Source organism: Pteronotus mesoamericanus, unplaced genomic scaffold (genome assembly GCF_021234165.1).
Source record: "Pteronotus mesoamericanus isolate MK-2021 breed Mesoamerican mustached bat unplaced genomic scaffold, CSHL_Meso_final contig_24, whole genome shotgun sequence".
In the NCBI taxonomy this organism is placed as follows: Eukaryota; Metazoa; Chordata; class Mammalia; order Chiroptera; family Mormoopidae; genus Pteronotus; species Pteronotus mesoamericanus.
Window position 1 is genome coordinate 7,706,975 of NW_026555100.1, and position 25,009 is coordinate 7,731,983.

At 53.0% G+C, this 25,009-nt stretch overlaps 1 protein-coding gene across 3 annotated transcripts in view; it reads right to left on the reverse strand.

The window, feature by feature from the left end:
• Window positions 1-23,771, reverse strand: part of UNC5B (unc-5 netrin receptor B) — an 83,665-nt gene extending 59,894 nt beyond the window's left edge. For all 3 annotated transcript variants that reach the window (XM_054572658.1, XM_054572657.1, XM_054572656.1), the window contains exon 1: window positions 23,643-23,771. In XM_054572658.1, coding sequence (XP_054428633.1) covers window positions 23,643-23,721 — 79 coding nt within the window. In that variant the 5' untranslated portion in view covers window positions 23,722-23,771. The remainder of the gene's footprint in view (window positions 1-23,642) is intronic.
• Window positions 23,772-25,009: the final 1,238 nt, after the last annotated feature.

The window sequence follows — 25,009 nt, forward strand, 5'->3', positions numbered from 1 at the left end:
AAATAATTGGGGCCTTGAGAGGTGAAATAATCACCCAAGGTCCCATGGTCAGTAAGAGGCAGAAGAGTGTTGAATCCAGGCTACCAGAGTCCAGCCCACTTAACCACTGAGCGATATTTCCCTTTCTACATAATCTCATTTGAACTTCATGCTGACCAATGTTATGGAGGTAGAGTGCTATTAATTCCATTGTGAGGCTGAAGATAAGTCTCAGATGGGCTAACTAACATGTCTGAGGACACAAGACTAAGAAGTGGGAGAGGTAACATTTGAACCCCCACTGTTGCCAAGAACTTGTCTACAAAGCATGAGTGTTGGTGACCAAGAGAGAGGGATCCCTGTGGAATGTGCTCACAAAGCTCCATGGCTCTTCGGCCCCCAAGTTCGGGTGCTGGCTCCTTGGCCTCTGCGCCCACACCACCCTGGGCTCCTAGCTGTCCTCCGCCCCAGTCAGGCCCAGTTTGCCCATCCGCCCCCACTGCTCATCCCCACTGCTCATCCCCACCTCCACAGTCCTGCCCACAGGCTCCAGGAAGCTTTCCTCCATCCCAGCGTTGGAGACCCCTCCTCCTCCTCCTCTGAGCTAGAAAAAATGTGAGCTCTTTCTTCATAGGCACCTGCCCCCTCTCTCTAAATGCAATTGTGAGCTTCTTGAGGCAGGTTCTGGGTCCCCTTAGGCTAGGCACAGAGAAGGGAATTAGAAATAATGGGGCCTTCACTGTTTTCGGGAGGAGAAATTAGGAGCAGATCCCCTTGATGGCCTGTGTGAAGCATCCACTGGCTTTCCAAGAGCTCCTGGGACCCCTGAGCCCGTGTCTTCCAGAGGGGAAGTACAGCAGACTTGCTTTGCATCAAGAAACCAAGGCACAGCTAATGGTGAAAGCAGGGGGGGAGCAGGAGTGACTGGTGGTTAGAAGGGGGGCCCAGGCAGAGGGAGCCCAGCACCCACTCGTGAGGAAGCCACTGCCTCTGAGGGTGGGGTGGGAGAGCCCTGGGCCCAGCTCCGAGGAGCTCCGAGAAACGCTTTACGACTTTCTAAGTGGGCGCTCTGCTGACAGTTTAACGGCCAGCTTCCCCCAGCCCTGGGCTTCATATTTACGAGCTGAAGGCTCAGAGGGGGAGGCTCAGGAATCCAGCCCACACCACCAGATCCTCAGCCCTCTGGCTCCAGGGCCAGGAAGCCATAAAAAATGATCTTGCATTGCTTCCCTTCCCCCAAATGGTTTTAGGGAGTGGGGGAGGAGATGGAGGGTAGAGGTTGGGGGCAGGGACTTCTCCAAAGCGGGCAGAAGCAAATACACAGGAGGGAAATGGACCCCTGATACTCCACTGCCCAGGCTCCTGCAGCAGGAGCTGCTAACGGCTGAATGTGCTCATATTTATAGGGCACCCACTCGAAGCCAGGGCATCAACTCCAACATTGTATTTGATCTTCACAACCCTGGGAAGTTTGACAAGGTGTGGGAAGGCGGTGTCTGTGGTCTCAGGTTATCTGCTGGTCCCTCTCCCCGCTGCACTGAGAAAGCGGTATGTCCTCATTCCACACAAGCTGCCTCCCCAGTTCACAGCTTACAAATGTAAGGCCCAGAGAGAGAAAGGAACTTCCTCAAGGTCACACAGCATGCTGGGGTAAGGCAGGAACCTGAATCAGGGGCTCCCAACTCCCAGCGCGGTGGGGACCCATAGGCAGACTCCTGACCCCTCGAGGACAGAAGAGCATCTAACCCATCCAGGGGGTGAGAGGGGCCCGACCCCTCCTCATGCTGAGCCAGCCTCCCTGTGTGTGCACTGCCTCAGTGTGACCAGACGCCGCCGGGGCAGCCCTGGCACCCAAAGGCTGCCGCTCCATGACGGGGCCAGATCCCGGGCCCAAGTGGTGTGGAGTCGCCGCTCCTTTCCAGGCTGAGGCTACGCCAGCCCCGGCCATCCACGGGACCAGTCCTCAGAGCTAAAGGCTGGGCTCTGGGAGCCTTCTAGCACCCTCCCTCCCCTGTCCCCAAGTGTCCTCCGCCTCTGTCTGGCCTGGGAAGGGCCAGCATCTCCCACAGGATGTGGCCGTCTGGCTGGCTACAGCCCCGACCACATCCCCCACTGGGCATAGTCCAGGTCCAAAGCTGAGGAACGCTGACCACGGAAGCGACCCCACCCCCTGTCCCCTTCCCAGACCCCAAACCACATACTTCTTCCCCCAACTAAGTGGGTCAATTTACCAGGGAAACCAGTCCTCAGCTTTCTGCTAAGCTGGGGGCTCAGGCTCCAGTGGGGGCTTAGGATATGGCCCTCACGCCCCTAGATGGGTGAGGGGAGCTGGCAGGGCCTGTTGGTGGCTGCAGGCCTCCGGTCCAGGTCCAGCCCCACCCCCTCCTCTGTGGTCTGGAGCCCTCTCTGGTGGCCCCCTAGTGAGGGTCTGTCTGTAGATAATCAGGGAACAGATTCGGAAAGAAGGAGGGAAAAAAGCACTCAGGCGCCAGACAGGATCCTTATCTTCTGGGGCGGAATGTCAGAGGCAGGAGTCCTGCAGCAGAGGCCCTGCCTTTGCAGCCAGGGAGGGGAGGAGGGGCCTCGCCCTGGGCAGTGTTGGGAGGGAGGGGGACAGGATGGCCTGTTCTGGATCAGTGGAGTCCGAGGATGAATCTGGCCTGCCCAGGGGGGCCTAGATGCCAAATCTTCCCCTCCCCAGCCCCTCAGGCCCCACACGTTCAGACTGGCCCTAAGAACCTCCAAAAGATAACAGGGGAGGAGGGGTAGAGGTCACCCAAGACTCTGGCCGAGGTCCCTGACTAGCCATCCCTCAGCACCCACCTATGGAATGGGAATTGAAACCCCCGCTGCCTCTTGCACAGAACTACTGGGATCCTCCCCAGAGATACCATGTGAAAGCCATAAGGCCCATGCAAGGCGGGGAGCGTTCTGCCTGGTGCTGAGCCTCCCACACCAGGAGGCCTCCCTGTTGCTTCTTATGCAGCTTGGGAACCCAAAGGAAGGCTGTGCAAGGGGCTTCAGTTCCTGGACTGCCCGTTCCCCCGACTTTCAGTGAAACCCCACTGGCTGTGGTACCTTCCGCCGAGCAGAGCAGAGCAGAAAGCAGGTTTTCTGACAGGGCGTTGTTGTTCCAGGGTGATACATAAACTAAGAATAGGGCCAAGGGGCTTTGATCCCCTGGCTTGGATTTCTCTGGCGTTGGGATTATCCAGAAGGTGAGCAGTCATCTCTGGGCGCCCAGCAAAGGCCCTGGAGAAGGGCACTGGCAGTGGGGGCTAAGGGCGCAGGCATGAGATGTGGGTTCAAATCTAGGCTCTGCCACTTTCTGGCTGTGTGACCCTGGGCAGGTGTCCTCACCCCCTCCCCCAATCCCTGTCTAGGGGCCTCAGTTTCCTCATCTGTAAAATTAGATGTCTTTTCAGCTCTAATATTCTGTGACTTTATGCATGACCTAACCGTGGGGTCTCTGTCCCTGAAAACTTGAACTATAACAAGAAGAGATAGAAAACACACTCATACATACATTAAAGAAACATCCAACTCAGTGTGACCCACATATCCTGGAGCATTCTGGGGCCATCTATGTACACCCCTGGTCCTAATTTCCTGCTTGCCTCAGCCAGAAACAGAGTAGACAGCCTTCTGCTGGAGTTGGGCTAATTCACGTCCCAAGGACGGGCCGGAAATGCCAGTGAGTGCCTGACAAAGACAGAAAAACTTCTGGGGATTAAAGGCATGCTCCCCTGTGCCCTCCCCACACCCCCTAGCCCCGTGAGTGCCAGGCCAGCCTGTCCCCCAGCTGTCATCTGAAGGGACTAGTCTTCGTTAGCTGCTGTGGCACCTGTGGGGCTGGGGGTGGGGTGCAGGCTGCAGAGCCGTGAGGTGAATGAAAGCCAGTCTGGGACAGTGCTGGCTCGATTTTGGAGCTGGAGTGAGAGATGGACAGGGGACAGGGAGGGAGCTCACAGGGAGCTGGGAAGGAGTGGGAGGAGGAGGCACAAAGGCAGAGCCAGTGGGAAGGGCCCCAGCATTTTCCAGGCTGTTATTCTGGGCAACTTTTTATTTATTCAGAGGATGGGGATGTGGCTTAGCATCTGTCAGCTCGGTATTTATTACAAGCACATTGGCCTTGGACCGCGGACCCTGTGGCAGGGCCACTGCAGACCCTCTTCCCCCGTTATCCTCACTGCCACTTGAAAACCTTCAAGGAAGAGCTGAAGGGTAGTACTTTCCTAAAACTCCACCGACTCCAACTCTTTTGGTTTACCTTCAGGGAAACTGAGGCCCAGAGAGAGGAGCAGCCTTCTCAAGGTAACAAGGCACTCTGGTATTTCATCCTTGATCTCTTGGCTCTCAGGACCCCAGGAGAGACAAATGCCACTGGAGTAAAAATACCGCAGACCACACTGGAAAGATGTGACAGTGACCGGGCCTCCAGTCCCCTACCGGGTACAGGCAGAGCCAACAGAAATCCTGGCACAAGGCCACAGCTTTGCCACTGGAGTCTTTTCTGGGGTACTCAAATTCCCATGAGCCTCAGTTTCTTCCTCTGCACAAACAAGGAAGCGCACGCCCACACCACAGAGCAGTTGGAAGGGCTGCATGAAAAGACCCTGTAGCTGTAAAGTCCTAGACAACTGGAATTTGTTTATTGCTTTAGATGCTTCATAGTCTGGGGTGGGAAGAAGTCAGGTAGAACGGTTGTGAGGGGAAGTGGTGTTTGTCCACGGCCACCAAATCCCTTCCTTATCACAGCCTCCAAGGCAAGGCAAGGCAAGGCAGGAAGCAACTAGCAGATGAACAGCAAGAGCGTGGTCTTAACCAACTGGAGGCATGGAAATGACCCAGAGCCACACCGGGGTGCCAGTTGGCAGGGCTGGTGGTGACATCACACTCCCACCCAGCTGCAAGCCTTCCAGCAGCGGTGAGGTCAGCTTGCAGAGTGGAGGCCCCTCCCCCAGCGGCCCCTCCCCCACCAGCCACGCGCTGGGCTAAGGGGGACATGGCTCTGCCAGGGCCGGGGCGGATGCCAGCTCAGATTCCACGGCTTCCTCCCGCACACGCCCCCTCTGCCGTTGCTTCTCCTGCAGCCCCCCTGATTGCGTCTCAGAGCATTTCCCCCATAAACACAAGATTGCGGTTCTCATATAACACATAAGCTGTGGTGTGAACTTCTGGTAAATGAGGATTTTATTTAAAACTGTGTGCTATCAAGGGAAAGGGAGAGACAGGTTCCAACACAGCTCAGTCGTCTTGCCAGGAAAAGGAGGTACAGGGGCTGTGGAGAGAGCCACCAGCCCCTCCTGGGATGTCGATGGAAAGGAGCCGCAGGACCCTGGGCAACCCTCCCAACTGACCTATGAGGGGCAAACAGGGCATCGCTTCATCTGTGCAGCAGGGTAGGGAAAAGAGCCAACCCCTCTTGGAGGTTTAGGTTTGCCATGTGGAAACAAGAGTGGCTGAACCCTGCAGGGCTTTCCAAGAACAGCAGAACTCTGGACCAGAGAGGCCTTGGAGACGACTGGGGTCCTGGGGCCCCTCTACCTTAGCAGCATAACACAACTGCCTGGGTTGCTTTTAAAGCTCCCAGTGCTCAGGCCAGACTCTACAACCAAGGAAGTCAGGATCTCCGGGTGGGACCTGGGCAGAGGAGATCCCACAGTTCAGCTAAAGCTGAGAATCTCCGAGCTCGTCTCTTTTTAACAAGAGGTATGCATCCGAGTCACCTGGAGTGCTCTGTTCCAATTCAGATGCCCAGACTTTCTAAACCAGAACCCATAGGGGTGAAGGCCAGGCATGTTGACTTTGGAAAACTCTAGGAGGTCTTTGTGGACAACCCTGAATATTCATTCACTGAGCATCTATGCATCAAGAACCCCTCTGTGCCAGGCACTGTTCTGGGCATTGAGGGATACGGGACTGAGCGAGTGACATGGCCCTGCACGCACGGAGTTCACACGCTGGTGGGCTGACAACAAAGTAGCGAGTACATAAGTATGTACACAAACAATAATTCCAGGTGGTAACAAGGGCTAAAACAAAAGTAAAAGAAGTGTCCTGGTTGGTGTGGCTTAGTGGATTGAGTGCCGATCTGCATAACCAAAGGGTTGCTGGTTCGACTCCCCATTGGGGCACATGCCTGGGTTGGGGGCATGTGAGAGGCAATCAGTGGATGTTTCTCTCCCTCCCTTGCCCTCTCTTTAAAAATAAGTAAAATCTTTTTTAAAAATTAAAAAAAAAAGTAAAAGAGGAAGAGATCTCAGAGGGCTCTCTGAGGAAGGGACAGCTGAGCTGGATGACAGGAAGGAGCCAGCCACACCAAGCTCAGTGGGGAGGACATTCAATATACAGGCATGTTTACTGAGGCAGGTTTACTGACGTGGGAACTGTGGACTCCTGTCAGCTGCAGAACCCACACTCTGGTCAACCCTCTGTTTATAGGGCCCTAGCAAGACAGGAAATGATGGGAAAACAGCAATGGCAATGGTATCACAATTGCTTGCCTGGCACTCAGGAAATTTTACAGGCTGCCGGGCTAAGGAGATTTTAGAAAATGTACAGCTGAAACCTGCCACAGGCCTGAGTGCACTAGTCCGACCCCCTCAGTTAACAGATGGGGAAACTGAGGCTCGGAGAGGGGCAGGGACTTGCTTTGGTGTGGCATCTCCTCTCTGAAAGGGGGGAGTGGGACAATGACTCCACTGTAGAGCTGGCTTACTCTGGTCAGGCCCACCGCCTCCCCTTCCCTCCGACATCTTGCTGTTTTTTGCTCTCTCTATAAACAACCTGTGTATTCCAGCCCTGGTACAAGCCCTTGACACGCCCAGGGAACTTTCTGAGGTGGGGGAGGCCATAATCTCTCTGAGGGTGGGAGGTCCTTCCTCCCACACCAGGAAGCCCATCAAAGGCCAGACAGGATGGTGCCAGATAAGGCCGTGGAATTTGGAATTTAATGGGATCTGGAATTTCCCTTCTGGGGGAGGCCGGTCCCAGCTGTCCACCTATGATGAGCATAAAGGGACATGTGTGACATGCTCTGGAGAGGGGACGGGTGGCCCAGGTACCCAGGGTCAGAGGCCAAATCTAGCAAGGAGGGCGCAGTGGGCAGAGAAGGTAGCTGGCTGTCTCTGGAACATCTCTGCCCAGGAGAGGCAAGCTGAGGCACTAGGTCACCCGGACAGACCACTGAAAGTGGCCACTGGCTTGCTCTCGCTCAGCCCCGATTTCTGCTTCTGAATGTGGAGCAGCCAAGAAACCTAGAGGCCAGGGGCTACGTGTTCTGGGGCTAGGAGCTTACTTCCCTGGCCACAGCCCAATCAGAGCGAGCCCTGACTGCTCTTCCAAATCTGCGGAGTTGCCTGGAGCTAAATAAAACCTGGAGGCAAGACGGGTGCCCTGGAAGGACAATCTAGGACAACCTAAAGTGCTTCATTTCTTAATATTTCTCAGCCACTCAAGGGCAGAGAGGCACTGGTAAGGGTGGAAAATCAGGCAGCCACAAAGCAAATCCCTAGATAAGTTTGGCAGGTCACCCCATATATAAGGGGGTGTGAAAACACTACCCCTGATGACCTCTGGGGGTTGTTGAGAAGCTCAGATTCATACGTGAAGGCACTTTTTGCATGAAATGCTCCATGCCTGTGAGCAACAAGCGTCACCCTGACTTTGGTGGGCAAGAAGCCAGAAATGGCATGGGGCTGATGCTCATGGCCAGCTCTCACCCAAGCGAAGGGGTCCTCAGACCCTCAGGTGCCCTTTCCTAGGGTCTGCAGGCTGCATGTAGTTCCTCTAAGGACTGTACTCCCTCTCCCCCATCACGCTCTGGGGAGATTCCCCAGAAGGAGCCTTGGAAAGAGAGCCCAGGGCAGTGGGATGGACATGCCCAAGCACCTGGGGGCTTCTATTCAGCCAACTCTCCAGCAGGGGCCAGGGCCCCCAGGGGCTGGGGCGAGAACTCTGGTCCAGTGGGCTGGGATGGGGAGACGGGGAGGTGGGGAGGATGGCCTGCTTCAGGCTTCCAGAGGGCCCTCTCCCTGGAGAGGCCAGACCCTCAGCTGGCCCTGCCCTTTCCCCCTCTGCAAGTTGTACAGGACCCAGTGTGTATGTGTTGGGGGTAGGGCTGAGGATGGGGAGTACTCTGTTAGGGGTGTAATAAACACCTTATTGACTGGTAAGCAGAGCTCTCAGGGCTTCGAGCATGACCCTCCATTGCCTTGCCCAGGGCCCCCTCCTACTCTGTTCAGGTTGAGGTCTAGCTCAGCTCCTTCCCCCAGACCAGTCTGACCTGCAGGGGCAAGAGACACGCAGACAAGCCCCTGCAGGGCTCTGAGGTGGCCCTGGGGCTGCTAATGATCCTCCCCCCATGCACTCATGGGAACACACACCCTCTGGGACTAATGCTTAAAATGGCACAGGCCAGGGGGAAAAAGGCTGACTGATTCTGGCTGTACAGGCCTGTGGGAAAAGCCCAGTTCTGTCCATCAATCGACGGCTCTTTATTGAGACCAGAATCACATCATTGGGAGAGTCTGCATTTTGCAAAGCAGCTCCAAGTTCTTCTGTTCTCCCACCATGTTATCAGTCCACAAATCATCACAGAGCAGCCAGCACTCACGGGGACATCCAGGAAGGTACAGAGCCAGGAAGACCTGGCCCTAGCCCTGGTAAGCGGATGCTGAACGGGCTCCTGGGAGGAACACTGAATCTGGAGTCCAGAGGAGAGGATTACACCTAGACTAGTCGCTGGTATAAAAACTGGAAGAGTAGGGTCCCCAAGTCCCATTTAGGCCCTCTTCACGACCTTCCTCCCAGAGTCACTATAAGAATTAAATGAGACAACATGTGCAAACTGACCCATGAGGGCATGAGAGCAGGCCCAGAATTGGAAGGAGGCCAGGGGCTCAGAGCACCTACTACACACCTGGAATGCAGGTGGAGGGTATGTTGACGGGACCCTTGTAAGTCAGGGTAACAGCAATTTAAGCATTTACCTCAGCATCTTCCACAGCTGTGCAGCTCTATATAGAATGCAGGTGTGTGTGTGTGAGTGTTTTGCAGGAACTGAAAAAGGGGGATCCAAGGCTTATCTGAGGCCCAAGGAGCAAGCCGCACACCCTGCAGGTAAATGAATAACATCATATCCCACATTACGCAAAGCCCTTTGCACACCACTTCCTCTCCGTGAGGCAAGGAGTGTGGGATTCATTGTTTCCCATTTTACAGGAGAGGAAATCGAGTCCCAGGACCACATGGAGCCAGGAGTCACAAGTTGAGCCTGGGCAGGATGGCACTTACGGGTCCTGCCCCTCTCCATCTTACTTAGGGACAGCATAGGGAATGTGTTCCCCACATAGGGCTCACTGCTTGCATCTACGCAAAGTGGGGAGGGGCATCTGATGAGGAAGCAGAAGGTAGTCAAGAGGCCATGGAAAGCCAATGAGATGAGAGGTCCGGATCTGGCCTGGTCTTAACATCCATTTCTTTCTTAAATAACAGGCAGCATCCTATAGACACTCTTTTGTGCTTTGCTTCTTTTATTTGTCAGTAAGTCTTGGGAATCTCTGCGTATCAGTTCATCACTCTTTTTCATAGCTGTATAGTACTTCAGTGTGTAGCTACACTATAGTTTATTCAACTCCTCTACCAGGGCAAAATGTTTCCAACATTTTGCAATTACAAACAATGCTGCAATGAATCACTTTGTGCATATGTATTTTTGTATTGACAAAAGTGTATCTTAAGGCAAGATTTCTAGAATTAAGATTGTTGGGATAAAAAATAAAGTAGTATATATGCAGTTTTGTTAAGTATTGCCAAATTATCTGTTGTGCACAGGACTGTACCAATCTGCATGTCTACCAGCAACGTCTAGAAGTGCCTATTTCCCACAGCCTCTTCAACAGAGTGTGTGGTCATAATTTTAATTTTTTTCCAGTCTTGTGAGAAGTGGTATCTCAGGGTTATTTTAATTGGTATATTTCTAATTACGAGTGGGTTTTAACATTTTTTTTCACAGTATATCTTACTTTATGGATTGTCTGTTCATGTCTTTTTTCCACCCTCTTATCAAGTTTTTAGTCCTTTGTCCCTCAGTATTTTAGAGTGCTTTATAAATTAGGGATATTGGTTCTTTGTTAACATTTTCCCTCAGTTTGTCAAATATTTTGCTTTTTGGCTTTCTTTAAGGTGCTTTATTGTAAAAAAAAAAAAGGTTTTAAAAAATTTTTATGTTAAGAAGTTATCAATTTTATATTTTATTTCCTCTGGACTTTGAGTCATAGTTAGGCAGTTTTCTGTACCCTAACACTAAAGAGGAATTCACCCAAGTTTTCACCTAGTACTTGCTGGTATCACTGTTTACTTTTAGACCTGCAGTCCATTTAGAGTTTACTTTTCTGTATGGTATAAAATATGAAGCAAATGTTATCTTTTCCAAATGGCTACCCAGTTATCCCAGCACCACTTATTAAAAAGTCTGTCTTTATACCAGTGGTCCGAGATACTACCTCTGTCATATACAGTTTCACAAGAATTTGGGTCTGATTCTGGACTTTTTCTAATCTTTAACCAACTTATTTTCCAATTCACACACTAGTTCACACTGCTTTAATTACAGAGGAGTTATAGTATGTTTTAATACCTGGTAGGAATAGTTTAACTTTTTCTTTACCCATTCTTATGCCTCTAGTTGATTTCTCTTGATTAATCGCATCGGGTGGTATTTCTAGCACAGTGTTGAATGGTAGAAGAGATGATGGGTCTCCATGTGTTATTACTGCTATTAATAGAAATAAGTGACTTTAGTGTTTCCCCATTAAATAAGATACTGGCTTTAGGAGTAGGGTATCTCTGTTTTATCAAACTATTTAGAAAGTATCCTATAAGTCCTATCTTCTTGAATGTTTATACCATGAGTGGGTGTTGAATTTTGTCCAAGGCTTTTATATGGCACTGACAGAGATAAACATAATTTTGTTTACTTAGATTTATTAATATGACATATGATATTAAGCTGACATTTTATTATTATAAAGTAATTTTAATAGATCAATATTAGTAGATTAACTTTGAACCAACCTTGAATTCCAAGAATAAAACAGGTTTGGTCCTTGTGTAGTTTTTTTTTTTAAATAAAGAAAATGGAATTGGATACCAATGATGCCAGTTACCATTTATTGAACGGTTTCTCTGTCCTCTATGTATATTATTGTCTGACTCAATCCTCAAGATAACTCTGTGAATCAGGCTTTATTATTCCCATTTCACTGAAGAGGAAACTGAAACTAACAACGGTGAGGTAGCCTGGCTAACATTATACAGCTAGCAAATAATAGACAGGATTAGATCTTGGATCTCAGAAATATGTGGGCAGCATCATTTGGCTGTTATTAAATGCCAAATATATATATCTATATATATATATCTATATATATATTAAATGCCAAATATATATATCTATATATTAAAATGCTTACTGTTTGATAAGATGTTGGATGCGGAATCTCTCTGTAGGAACCAGGGGTCTACCCTTACTTCCCAGAAGCTGTCCTCCTGAATCCACCCCACTGAGCTCAGCAGAACAGTGTGAGGAGCTGGTGAGCACAGTCGGTAGGTGTGCAGTCAGCAAGCAGCACACAAGATGCCCCAGTGTCTGCAAGGCAAGGCAGCAAGCAGTCCCCAAGGCCTGACCCATCCCCTCCTAGGCTCGGCCTCACTCCGTCTTGGCATTTATGCCTCATGGGAGATCGGCCTGGAGAAGGAAGACTGATCCAGGGTGGCGGTGGGCTTCAAGGGAACAAGGCGCAGAGAAGAAAAGCCTAACCCCCCGACTCCCTGCTGGTCCCGCCTGCCCTGTTTTCTAAGAACGGGCAGTCGGCCGAGGGATTATGTAACTTCTGGTGGGCACGGCAGATGGTGTGCTGGCTTGGACACATGAAACCCGGCACCGACACTAACCTTCCTTGACGTGGCACCCCAGCCTCCTCCGCTGTGAAGTGTGCAGCATGGAGAGGGATGGGAAGTGACCCAAACTGTTGTCATCTACCTCAACAGTCATGGCCAGCCAGGCCATGATGGGATGCCAGGGCCCACACACCAGTGGGAGGTTCCAGCCAGGGAAGTGAAAGTGCGGGCTCTGCCCTCCCTGCCGCACAGCCAACAGCTCTCGGGACGCGCCGCTGAGTCCCTGGGGTAGCAGACCTCGCTCTGCCAGGCTCCTCCTGCTTCAGATCACTGGCCCCTGGGGTTTGAAGAACAGTTTCCAAAGCACCTCTCTGGGTGTTTTTTCCCTTAGTCCTACCAAGCATTCAACTGCTTTTATTCCTTTTGCTGATGGGTAAACTGAGACTCAAAGATGATGAGTGATGTGCCTGTCACAGAGCTGGCCACAAAGCTGGGGTTTCCAGACACCCCTAATCCAATACTCTTTCCAAATAAGTATGACAACGCAGGCTTCGCCCCTCACTATAAACCCCCCTGACTGATCACCAAGTCACCCCATGGGCCAGCCTGAACCTTATGTTTCAAATATCCCCCATGTTGAGAAGGAAATATAGGAGAGAAGGAAGGTATAACCCGTGATTTGCGGACAGCTTTCCTCCCAGGTAGCAAGAAAAGGAAAATGATCTTTATTGACCATGCCCCATGTTGTTTGAATGCCCCATTGGTCTGATCTCCCTATCAATCAATCAGGGCCCCTGTTTTACAGAGAGGAGATGCAGGCTCAGGGAACTGCAGTTAGCAACAGAGCGAGGCTTAACACAGTTTTCTAACTCCAGGGTGGACTCCCTTCATTTGGACAGATGAGGGTACTGAAGCCCAGAGAGGAAAAGGAATGAACTCTATGGCACAGAGCAATATGACTGGACTAGAATCCAGGCCTCCCAACCCTTAGCTCCCTTTTTGCTGTTGCCTCTTCTACGTGCGGTGTCTACAGAAGTGAAGTACCAGCAGGAAAATGTGGGGTCGGACTGAATCTGCAGCCAGGACCACTGAGCCCAGCAGGTGCCCAGCTGTGAGCGTGGTAGCTGGGCCAGGCACCCTGCTGCCTCAGCCACGGTCCAAGGAGGGGGGTTAATCTCCCAGGTATGCCCTGTGAATGTTAGCACTGGATGCTGGGCCAGGGAGAGCCTGGATCAGCCAGACCCTGTAGCCAAAACTCTTCCCCTTCACCCAGTTCCTGCCAAGAAGCTGGTGGCTGTTGCTCTGGAGGGCCAAGGCCTGTGGTCAGACCCTGCCTATGAGCCTTCAAATATATCCTCTCAGCCCCCACCTGCTCCCAGGCCTCAAGGCCAGTGTCTATGCAACAGGCATTTTCTTGAGCCATAAGAAGGTAAGGTGGGGGGGGAATGATCAGTGGGCATGGGACTCCAAGCAGGAAACATATTAAAAGGGCCTGGGTCAGCTGTGCCATGTGAAGGCTGCTTTGCAGGTAAGTACATAGTTTACCAGCCCAGCACATGTCTGCCAGTCTGCTTTCTCTACACAAAGGGGCCAAGGCCACCTGACTGTGTAGTATTTGATCAGTTCTTTGTGGCTCTGCTGGATTTAGTGAATAAATTCCTTCCTACCTAGGGGATCTGACCACTGAAGACTCAGCTGTGACTTCTATCATGCCTGGTATACAGTAAGTACTTGAAAATAGAAAGCAGGAGAGAATGAATAAGAGGGAAGGTGAAGAGGAAGGGAGGCTGCAGGCAAAGCAGTGAGAATCTTCTCATTCTTTGGTTATTCATTCACAGTTGCAAATCCAACACAATTAGGAACTGAATCACAGCAACCTCTTGGGTGAGTAAGGTCTGACCATGAGTTCTTCATTCATCCATTCTACAGCATTTATAGAGCACCTTCTGTGTGCCGGGGACTGTGCTGGGCACTAGCAACATGCGGGAGAGCAAAATCAGAGAGATCAGACCCAGTCTCCCTAGTCACTTAGTGTCACAGCTGCTCTCCCATCACTAGTTGCTTTCCACCTCATACTGCTTCCACCCACTGACCCTGCCTTCCCAACTCCAGGGCCCTGGCTCCATGACAAGGAAAGGGCAGGGTGAAAGGCTGCCCCAAGGACATAGCCCCTCCCACCCCACCCCCAAGTCACTGATCACGCTCTCTCTGGGTCTCACTCTGCCCTGCTACACCAGAGAATGACCAGAGCTGGGTTGGGGGATGGTACCAGGAACAACTTGTCTGATTTTCCAACTCATCTTCTTGTAAGCTTTGCATTTTCTTCCATGGGTGCTCAAGCCGCAGGCTAGGCAGGCAGGCACCTCTGATCACATTACTGAGATGCTTTCCTTCAACGCTGTCTCCTGGCCAGTAATGCCTCCAGACACCCTCTGGGCCTCTGGGGGTTGCAGGCTCGTACGTGGTCTCGATCTCGGCAGAAGGCGTTCCTCCCAGACCTTGGGGATGCCTCCTCGTATCTACCGGGCCCAGGTGGGCACCAGGAGCCAGAAAAGGCAGTCTCCCTCTTCCTGCCCCTCTCCCTGGCTCTCCACTCAACCTGGAAGCTGTTACCTGGGATTCTGTCCCCAGAGATGTACAGAGAGAGAAGCAGGGCCCAGCCTAACCTAGGGGTGTGCCAGATCGAAAGTAGGGGAGAAGCAGGCAGGAGGGAAGGCAGTGGAAATCAATGGAAGCTATGCTGTGCCAGGACGACATGTGCTCTCATATCACATCACTGTCTGCTGAAGGTGGTGAGGTTATCCTGGATGGAGGCACTGAGCTTCAGAGAGGTTGTGACTCCCAGCCCAGGCACTCAGTAAGAGCCAAATCCTTTTAATTCCGAAGCCTTGGTCTTTCCACTGTACTAACAAGGAATCCCTGGCTCTAGAAGTCTTGTTTTACCAGATGATCAGATATGAGTCAGTAGCTGAATTTGGAATTCGTTTCCTTGGGAGGATGTGCCAGAACTTTCCATCTAGTACCTTCACATACACATTCCCTGCCAGGAACACCCTCCCTGTTGACCCAAACTCTGCTCATCTTTCAAAGGCAAAATGCCACTCTTCTCTCCTCCAGGAAGCTTTCCCTGACCAGCCCCCAGGCCCACAGGAGCTTCCTCGTAAGAGCTTAAGTACTTCCTGTCATGTCACCCAATATTTGGCACCAATAATGATGATGATGATGAGAGTGAATGTTACTGAGCATTTCAGAATGTCCAAAGCACCTGTATGCACGATCTCAGTAATCCACACAACAATCTCACGAGATTGGTGCTGCTACTACTCCCATTTTACAAACAGGTAAACTAAAACTCAGAGAAGGTAGGCAACTTGCTCTAGGACACACAGGCAGATAGTGGCACAGTCAAGATTTGAACTCAAGCAGCCTGACTACACAGCCTGCCCTCTGAGGCCCCATGCCAAAGCTCTCCCAGGACATACATTTTGGCTCTTCCTTGAACGGGCTCCTCTCTGTTGAATCATCATATACTCCTCTTGCACCCCAGCACTGCAGGCCTGGCGCATGGCTCATGCCTCATGAAGCAACACAAAGCCCATCAATTCCAGGGTCAGGACTGTGCTTTGCCCAGCTCTGACCCCAGAGCCTAGTATTTACTCAGAGTTACAGGGTTGGGCTGGTGTTCTAATACCCCATGTGGGGCCAGGACTGCTCATTCCCCATCCCCAGGTTCGGCCACTTCCACCCCTGAGAAATGAAACACTAAATGCTAGGGCCAGGTCAGGGCAACCTGCTCCTGCTACAGCCTCCGAGGGCCCCCTTGGTGAGGGTGACAGGGCGGGGGGATCAAGTGCCTCTTCTCTCACATGCCCAGGCTCCTCCTGCCAGTAGGGTCCTTCTCTGCCTCCTGGGCCCTGCTTAGTGTCTGGGGCTCTCTGAGGCAGGAGATGCTTATAGAGCAGGAAAGGGGGACCGAGGTCCCGGAGGGTGATTTATGGCTTCAGAGAAAGAGAGAGAGATACACATACCCAGGGCCGCATAATGCTCACAAGGGCATTCCAGTCAATATATTGACTTTCTGGAGGGACCTCTGTAAACACAAGTGGTTCTGAGCCTCAGCTACTTCTTTCTGTCTCTTGCTGGCTGCTGGAGCCTCTTCAGATGAAACCAGACCAAAAAAAAAAAAAAAAAAAAAAAAAAACCCACAACAAAACAAAACCCAAACAAAACCAAACCCTACAGCCCTTGAGGATCATCTTTCCACCTTTCCCCCACCCCAAACACATACATGGGGAGACCAACCAGAATCCATAGAGGTAAAGGCACTTGCCCAAGGTCACACAGCAGAAGAAAGGCAAGAACATGTGTCCGAATTCCCAGGTCAGGAGCTGCCGGGCCTCCAGGCCCTTAGCCTTCCTGCTTTCTCCCCCTACTCAGCTCCCCTGGGGGAAGCTGTCTCAGGAGCCACAGGGCTCCTCTAGGAGGCTGTGCCTCGGGGCTGCCTGAGCACTCACTGTGTGCAGGCACCATGCTAAGTGCTATATCATACATCAGGTCGTGCGTAACTCAAAACAACCCTGTGAGGGCAATATTATTATCCTCATTTACTGATGAGGAAACTGAGGCACAGGGCAGTCAGGTGAGCTGCCCAAGGCCACAGAGTTAGTAAGTGGCAACGCTGGGATGGAAGGTTATGTGAACCTCCTCAAAATTCCAGTTGGCTAAGCCATGTCTTCTCTGCACCTGAAGCTGAGGGCCTGGGAGAGGCTTTTGTGAGGAGGGCTGTGCAGAGGGGTTAGGGGTCAAAGAGGTGGTGATCACAGCGAGCCTTCTTTTTCTGACTGGTCTGAGAGCGTGGCTGGGCTACGGTTCCGTCCTTTCCTTCTTACCCACTCTGCGTCTCCTGTGGGAGCATGGAAGAAAGCAGAGAGGCCTACCCCCGCCCATGCCCAAACCTCCAACATACTCCCTTTCAAGGCCTTGCCTCATGTCCCAGCCTGCAGTCAGAGGTGGCTGAGAGAGGCAGGTCCCCAAGGTGGACCCCTCCAGATGAGCCTGCAAGGTAGGCCCCAGAGTGGAAACATGGCCTGGGCTGGCTCACCAAGGGCTGATGCCTGCCCAAGATAGTGGTCAAGCAGATGCTGATCAATTTCCCGAGTTGGAGAGGTCTAAGGCCAAGCACTCATGCCCAGGTGCCCCAGCTAGCTAGCCCTCATCCCATCTTCTCTTCAGGACATGCTTAGAAAGGGAGACAGGCAAGATCTAGCTCATATCACCCCTCCAGGAAGCCCATGGCTTAGAAGGTCCACTCTTTTTTGTGCTATTCCCTGCATATTTTCTTGCCTTCACTTGGCACCCTAGATTCTCTGAATGTAATTTACTATTTTTGGTGTAGGCATCAACATCCTGCACAGACAGGGACCTCCTTGAGGACTGGGGAAGCAGGACCTTGGTCAGCTTCCTAAGTGGGTACCATTCTCCTCATGGGATTCTTACAAGGACCAATTGAGGTCCCTCCCACAAGAAGGTTGGATAAGCTGTAAGGCAATATGCACATCGGCGGGGCTGTCATTTCCTATAGGTCTCTCTGCTCCACAGTGGCACATCTTATCCTAGCGTTAAGGATGGCCGTCCTCAGTATAGGCAGAAGCCAGAAAACAGGGGAACTCTTTGTGACCAAGGAGGGGGTAAGGGGGCAGTGGAGTCCTGCGTGTCCGTGTGTGCACGTGTCCTCTTTCATTGTTTCCATGAAGAGTTCCTGCCCAACCATGCCTGCCTGGTTGCGCTTCATGAGGGATGCCACTCTTTCGAGTTCAGCCTGACTCTTCTCCAGCAAATTCCAGGAGACCTCACTCCTCCTGCAGGGGTGAAGCATGAGCCTTGCCAATGCTCTGGGTAGGCTGGGAGCTGACTGTAGCAGACCCCGGGACTCAGACCCCTGTCCTCCTTGGGGCAGTTACCTGCCCAAGCTCCTGGGGTGGTTTTAGGACCCATCTATGGCCAACGTTCCTCCCTGTGGAGCAGCAGAGCACACGTTCAGGCAGATCTATCCCACCTGCCCTCAAACAGGAAAGGTGGCCTCTGCCCTTCCAACTCTAGAACCTGGCATTGGGACCAAATCCTGCTCGCAGTCCACAGCGCAGGACAAATGAGTCTCATTAGTGCTGAAGGGGCAAAGAGCCTAGGTCCCCTCTCCCGGAGGCATTCCCAACAACAGAAAACAATGGATGGAGCTTCGTCACTCACTGTCCTCACTACACAAACCTATTTCTATTATTATACAAACATACCACGGCCCTGCCCATGTGCACATTACACACACCCACACACCCAAACACATACACACAGCCACCTACATCACACACCCTGCATACAGAAGGCATAATCTCAACACACGCATCCATTCTGCCTGCACACATCACCTCCACACACACCGAAAAACCCAGCACAACACCACACCTACCCTCCACTCCCACTGCACACTCCCACCTCCACCCACCTCCTTAATACATATTCTCACCTCCCCCCTCCCCCCACACAGACGCCTTAATACACACTCTCACACCCACAGCCCACCTTCCTGGAGAAATGAGCTGAGCAGAGATGGGGAAGTTGTGTGGCGCTGGGGGCAGCCTGTTCTGGGAGGTGAGAAGGAGGGAGGCTCAGCGCGCTTACTCCTTTGGCAGTGGTGTGAGAGCTCCCCCCACCTCCAGCTGAAAAATTTAGCTCAGCAAGAGACGGGGGAAGAAGGGGAGGAGGGGGACAAGGGGGCACAGGAGAGGAAGGAGGATACCAAGGTGTGTGGCTGGTGCAACGCAGTGAACAAGCTATGGAGATGCTAATCAGGCTGCAAAGTCGGCAAGTGTAAATTCTGGACCTCCCAGAAACGCAGTGCTTTTGGCAAGAAGGAAGAGAAACAAAAGGGGTAGGGGGTGTGGGGGGACAATGGGGAGGCAGTTGATCTATGCCTGCACTTCAGCAAACCGGTTTCCGCTGCCATTAGCATCTCCGAAGCTGAGGATCAGAGATTGGGGGGGGTGCCCAGTTGGGGACCTGTGGATTGATCTCACTGGAGCTAGTGTGCCCTGCAGGGGTGGGGGTGTGCAGTGGCGGGGGCGGCACTGGACAGGGGTTCAAATCCAGTGCGCTGTCCCCCAACGGCCTGCGAGGGGCCAGGCCAGCTACAGGATGCCAGACTTCTCCCAAAAAGCTAAGGGGGACTCACCTGGCTCCTTCTAGCTCAAGCTCAACGAAATGCCCCCATCAGGGAGAAATTCCTGGGGCTTCGGAGAGGGGGGGGCGCCTGGCAGAGCGCAGGCCCCAAGGGGGCAGGAGGTGGCTCCCCAGCCCCAACTTCAAAAGGGTGGTAAGTGCACAGAGTCCCTCCAGCTTCCAGAAACTGTCCTTCCTTGTAGTATTCTAATTATGGAATTTTAAACTTTTCCTTTAAAAAAAATCCCAAATAACAGAAAGGCACAGAATGCACTTGTTTGGTTTCATTTTGCCTTCACAGCTTTAATGAGTCCCTTTATGGAAGCTGTTTAAGAAGCTAGTGAGGAAGAGGAGGAGGAGGCCAGGACAAATGTCAGCTTGGGCCTCCACTGCTCTGCTGGCTCCCGCCCCTCCCCCGCCCAGGCCGGGGCACCCAGCCTAGGCAGCAGTTCTCTTTACTCCCCAGACCCGGCCATGATGGGCAAGGTCCAAGTTCCAACCTATGACCCGGCTTCTCTTCCCTTTCCTGCAGGCCGTGGTGGCCCCAACCCCAGGGCTGAGGTTGACAAGACCATGTTTAGCCAGCAGGCCCTGGAGGAGGCTGTAGGACAGGCCGTTCGGAATCACCAACCTTGATCTCCAAGCCCTGGGAAGGACAGGGGACAGGGAGGGAGGTGGACCTCATCTTAGGCCGAACTGCCAGGGACAAGTTCAAAGTACCTTCAACCCTGCAGAAACTCACCGACAAAGTGGGGTGTAGAGAGAGATGGGCCCAAGGGACCTTGGCTTGTGATTTATTTTATCAATACCTGGGGCAGGCTGGGGAGGTTGCTGAGAAGACAGGTGCTGGGGGACCGGGGTGAAGCTATCTTTGGGCACCTGCCTCAGCTCAGGGCCTCCCTCCCCTCTGACCTTTGGCCCTGCCTTGTTCTACCCCTCCAGGGTCCACGCTCCCACCTCTCCCTTTCCCCCGCCTTGCTACAAGTCTCACACAGCTACACCAACCCTCTTTTAGGTGGTAACTGCATTTCAGAATCCCAATCCCAGCCCGATGGCCGGCCTGCCGCCCAGGTGGAACGGAGGAGCCAGAAGGACTGGACTGAGGTCTGTGAGGGCTGAGCGCCAATGCCAGCTCTATCCCTGAGCCCCAGCGTAACCCCGGGCAAGTCAGGGCCTGTCCCAGGACTCCAGTAGTCACATAAGTGGGTTGGAAAAAGGGGAATTGTTTTGTCCTACAGAATTCCCAGTTTGGGGGTGGGAACAGAAGAGCGGAGAGAGATTACATCAGAAATTCCTCCCCTGCAGTGAAACTTTCACTTTAATGAAAAACCCATTAGGGAACTTTTTTTTTTTTAATTGAATTTTTGGGGTGACATCGGTTAATAAAATTCTATTGGTTTAAGGTGTACAATCCTATAATACATCATCTGTATACTGTACTGTGTGTTCACTACCCCAAGTCATGTCTCTCCATCTCCATTTATGGCCGCTTCACTCTGTCCGGCCTCGGCCTCGGCCTCGGCCTCCGCCCCCACCCCCCACTAGTTCCCTCTGGGTAATGACCATACTGTTGTCTGTCTGTGAGGGATTTTTTTTTTGTCCTTAATCCTTTCACCTTTTTCACACAGCTCCCACCCCCTTCCCCTCTGACAGCTTTATGTCTGTTTCTACTCGTTTGTTAGTTTATTTTGTTCATTAGATTCCACATATAAGTGAAATCATATGGTATTTGTCTTTCTCTGACTAGCTTATTTCCATTAAGACACTCTTGATTTTCCCCTTGTTTAAGTGAGATGGGTGTCTGGTACACTGCAGAGGGAGCCAGAGCCAGCCATCCCTCTCTCTGCCTCACACACATGCACAGGCCCGCACACCAGAGACACTAGGAAAACTCCAATTTTAATTGCACCTTATGAAGAAGTGTTATCATGACACCTCAGTTCCTTCTTTGCCATCCCAGCCGGAGGCCAAGGAAAGGCTCATTAAAAGCTCCAGGAAAGGTTGAGGGGTGGGGCAGGAGGAGGCTCCCGGGGCCAACTCCGCTTTGAAGTGGCCTCTCCTGGCCAGTCACTTCCCGACCGGTCTTCTAAGGGTCTACAGCTTTATGGTTCCCAGTTTGACTTCTTCACCATCAAGCTTCATGCCTTAAAAAATACTCTCATATCACTGGGGATGGGGCGGGGGAAAAGAGGTGCTTGCCACCGGAAGGGGGACACATGACCAAGATAAAGCCCCCTCTGGGGGGGACAGCCTTCTCTGCCTCAGCTTGATCTCAGGCTTACGGTAGAGAAATGGGTGGGGCCACGAGGAAGAGTCCAATGTGCCCTGAATCAACCTGGCTATTGGACAGGAGCCCTGCATACAAGTCTGTGATCTGGATCTGTGGGCAAGTGAAGACAAGATGTAAAGAAAGGCAACACTCTGGCCTTGGTTTTCCTCATCTGTGAAATGGGACTCATGAGGGGTTCACTGGGAAGACCCAAAGAACATTGTAAAAGATGCTCTGTGCCTGTGGCATTAGGGCTGTGGAGGAGGAAGGGAACACATTCTCCCTCCTGAAGTCAGGTTTCTAAGGGCCGCACATTCTGAGCAAAGGGAAGGCTGCAGGCCAACCCCAGCAGTTGGCCCCTCTCCAGGCTGGTGGGCAGGCAGCCCCTGCCGCGCTAAGTAATGAGCACAATTCCAACACCGGTTCTGCTTGCTAGTGAGAAATCAAAGCCCAGTATTAGAGGCCATTCTGGCTGGGCACCATTCACGCCCAAATCCATCAAAGCCCTGGGCTTGGGGTTCCTTCTGAGGAAGGTGGGGGTTGGATGCTTTGTTAAGTGGGAAAGGCAGTCCACCCCCAGCTTCCCCAGTTGAGACTACTCTGCAGTTCCAGCGAACTCCAGGTCAACCAGTCTCTCCCCTGCCTCCCTGAACCCCCTACATTCAGTAACCTCAGTATTCATTCCAGTTCCCATTGCCCTGCTGCTACAAAATCAGCTTCCCAAGACGTGACCCTCCCCGTGTGCCATTTACAGAGACTTCACCCTACCCTTCAATCACCTCCCCTTAAACACCCTCAAACCAGAAACCAAAAACCCAGTCCAGCACCTCCCACATCCAACTGTACTCTTAGTAACAAGACTGGTCATTCAGCAGCCTGCCCCCCATCCCCATCATTACCTTCCAACTTCAAAACACTGCTTTAAATACCAGAGTCTGCCCAAATCATAATTAACTTGGATCAAATGATTATGTCGTAACTTTACAACACAGGGCTGAAAAAAAAGTGGGGGGGGGGGTGCTAAAACCAAGCCCTCACTCCTGGGCCATGGGAATCATTAATTCCAAAGTGAGGAGACTCTGAGCCGCTGTTTATTGGGTGGGGGGTGGGGTGGCGGATGTTAACATCCCAGCGGAAGGTGGAGGAGGGAGGCTTTCGTCATCTCGTCCACTTTCTGCACCAGTTTTCCTGCCCCACACTCAGCCTCAACTCAGAGACTCCGTGCAGGATGCCCCCTCCCACCCCGCTCCAAGAGCCGCGGCGTCCCACGGCCGCGTCCGCGGCCAGCCCATCTGCCTGGGTTCCGACACCAGAGAAAGATTGGTTCCCGCGCAACCGCCGGCTCCCAGGGAAGACGCAGCCCAGTCAGCGACGCTGGGCCCAGCTATAGACGAGCGAGACGTGTACTCATCCATGGTGGGGGTGTGTTGGGGTTGGGGTGGGGATAGCGACTTTATTTTAGGAGCCCACCAACCCCCTTAAGGCATCTTGCTGGGTCCAGAGTAGGAGCTGTACCGAGGCGAGCACAGCGCACCGCACCTTGTCTGCTCTCCCAGGCGGGGAGAATGTCAGCGATCCATTTAAAAGAAACAAACAGACAAAAACTCTACGGGGTCATTACATACTCCCCCCCTCCACCCCCCCCCACAACCCCCAGAAGAAAAAAAAAAATCCTTCCAGATCCGTGGGTCGCACAATCTCAGGGAAAGATGTACGTGCAGGACTCAGCCCTATCCCCTTCAATAGCCAAAGCCCTTCAAGCCCGCCACCACGGCTGGCGGAGCGGACCCACGCTTCCCGTGCTCTGCAGGTCCTCTCCCTCCCTCTCGCCTGGGCGAGCCGGGACTCGGGCTAGGAAGTTGCCGGCGAAACGCAAGCGAGCTTACACCTGGCCCAGGCAGCAATAGTTTTTCTGAAGCGGCGCCGCCTGGCGCGCGAGGAGCCAGGGGTTCCCTGGAGGCGGATCCTCACGGCGGCGTAGACCCCGACTCCGGACACTCGTTCCAAGTAAAAGAAGCGATCCCTTCCAGGTGCGAGCAGGAGGCTTCCGGCTTATTTTGAACCCCAAAGCCTGGGCCGGCCCCTCACCCCCTACTCAACGAGGTGGCTGCGCCACCGCCCACTTTGGTGGAGTAGAGAAATATACCTTCTGACTTGGGGGCCCTAACCGCTTCCAGACCTGAGCGAACCTACACGGAGACCGACCACCTCAACTTCGGACCAGAGTGAGAAGCAAGGGTCCCCTCGTCCCCCGTTCCCATGCCCAATCTCTCCTTACCTGCTTGGCTCAGCCTCGGGTCCCAGCAGAGGAGCAACACCAGCAGCAGCGCTCCCCGCGCTCCGCTCTGGGCCCACATGCTCCCGTGGCCCGGCTCGGGCGCCTCTACCCCGGGGCTCTCTCCCTGGCCCCAGCCTCGCCGCCGCCGTCTCCGCCGCCGCCGCCGCCTCCACGCCGTCCTCCCCGGCGCCCGGCCGCGCCAGCCCGTGCTCTCCGTGGGGGCAGCGGCAGCCACGCTGCACAGAGGGCCGCCTGGCGCTCGGAGCGCGCCGGGTGCTGGGCGCCCGCTCTCGAGCCAGGCTCCGACGCGCCCCTCTCTGCGCTCCTCAGGCTCCCAGGATCCGAGCGCTCTCCGAGCTCCCACCCTCTGGCTCCGAAGTTGGGCGACCGAAGATGAGTGCGCTTAGCCGCGCCGTCCGAGCCCCCGTGTAGTGCGCCTCTCTGCGCCCCGCGGCAGCCCGCGGCCCTGGCGCCCTCACGGGTCCCCGCCGCCTGCCACAATGCCGAGCGCTGCGGCTCGCTAGTTCTAGTGAGTCCGCGAGCCCTGGGGTACCGCGCGCCGCGGGGCGGAGCCTGGGAGGGAGTGGGCGGGGCCTGCGGGGTCCTTGAAGGGGGGAACCGACGGCCACCTGCGCGCGGCCTCGGCAGCATTGGGGGGCTTTTGGGGAGGGGGGCCTCGCGAAACTCTGGGCCCAGGGCGTTGGAAAACCTGGTGACTGGATCATAGCTGGAAGCGGAGTTTGCTTAATTTTGTTTTCCAAAAATTAAGGAAATGTACTTTTGTGCTCTCCTTTGTGCTCTCAGCTTTCTTCTCTGAATTCAGGACTTTGAGTTCCCTGGTGTATATTAAGCTCTTTGCCTTCCACATGTGGGGTCTTTCCAAAAAGGCTCCATAAATGATACAATCTCGAACACGCTTGTCCTGGTTAAGCTGGGGTTTACAGCTACGTGAACTTGGGCACAGATTTGTATGATCCTGGTTGACCCTACTTGTCTGTATGACTTTGCACAGAACTGTTTACCAGGCCTCTCTGGACCTTTTGCAGCACTCAAGTCCTACGATGTTAAAAATGCAGCCCCAAGTCACAGTGGGACAGAGGGGAGAGGGCAGCCATTTTTGGCTCAGTGTATACTTGGTCTCTGCCCCTTGACTGCTGTGTGACCCTGAACAAATTATTTAACCATTTTGATGCTCCTTTTGTCACTATCTGTAACATGGAGAGTGATGATAATAGCTATTTTCATAAGGGGATGTAGAATAGAATGAAAAAAAGTACGTATGGAAACTGCAGCACAAATGTCAGTAATCTCTCTTTCTCCTCCTAACCAGTCTGATTCCTGGGGGAAAGTTCTGGCCACCCAAGGGT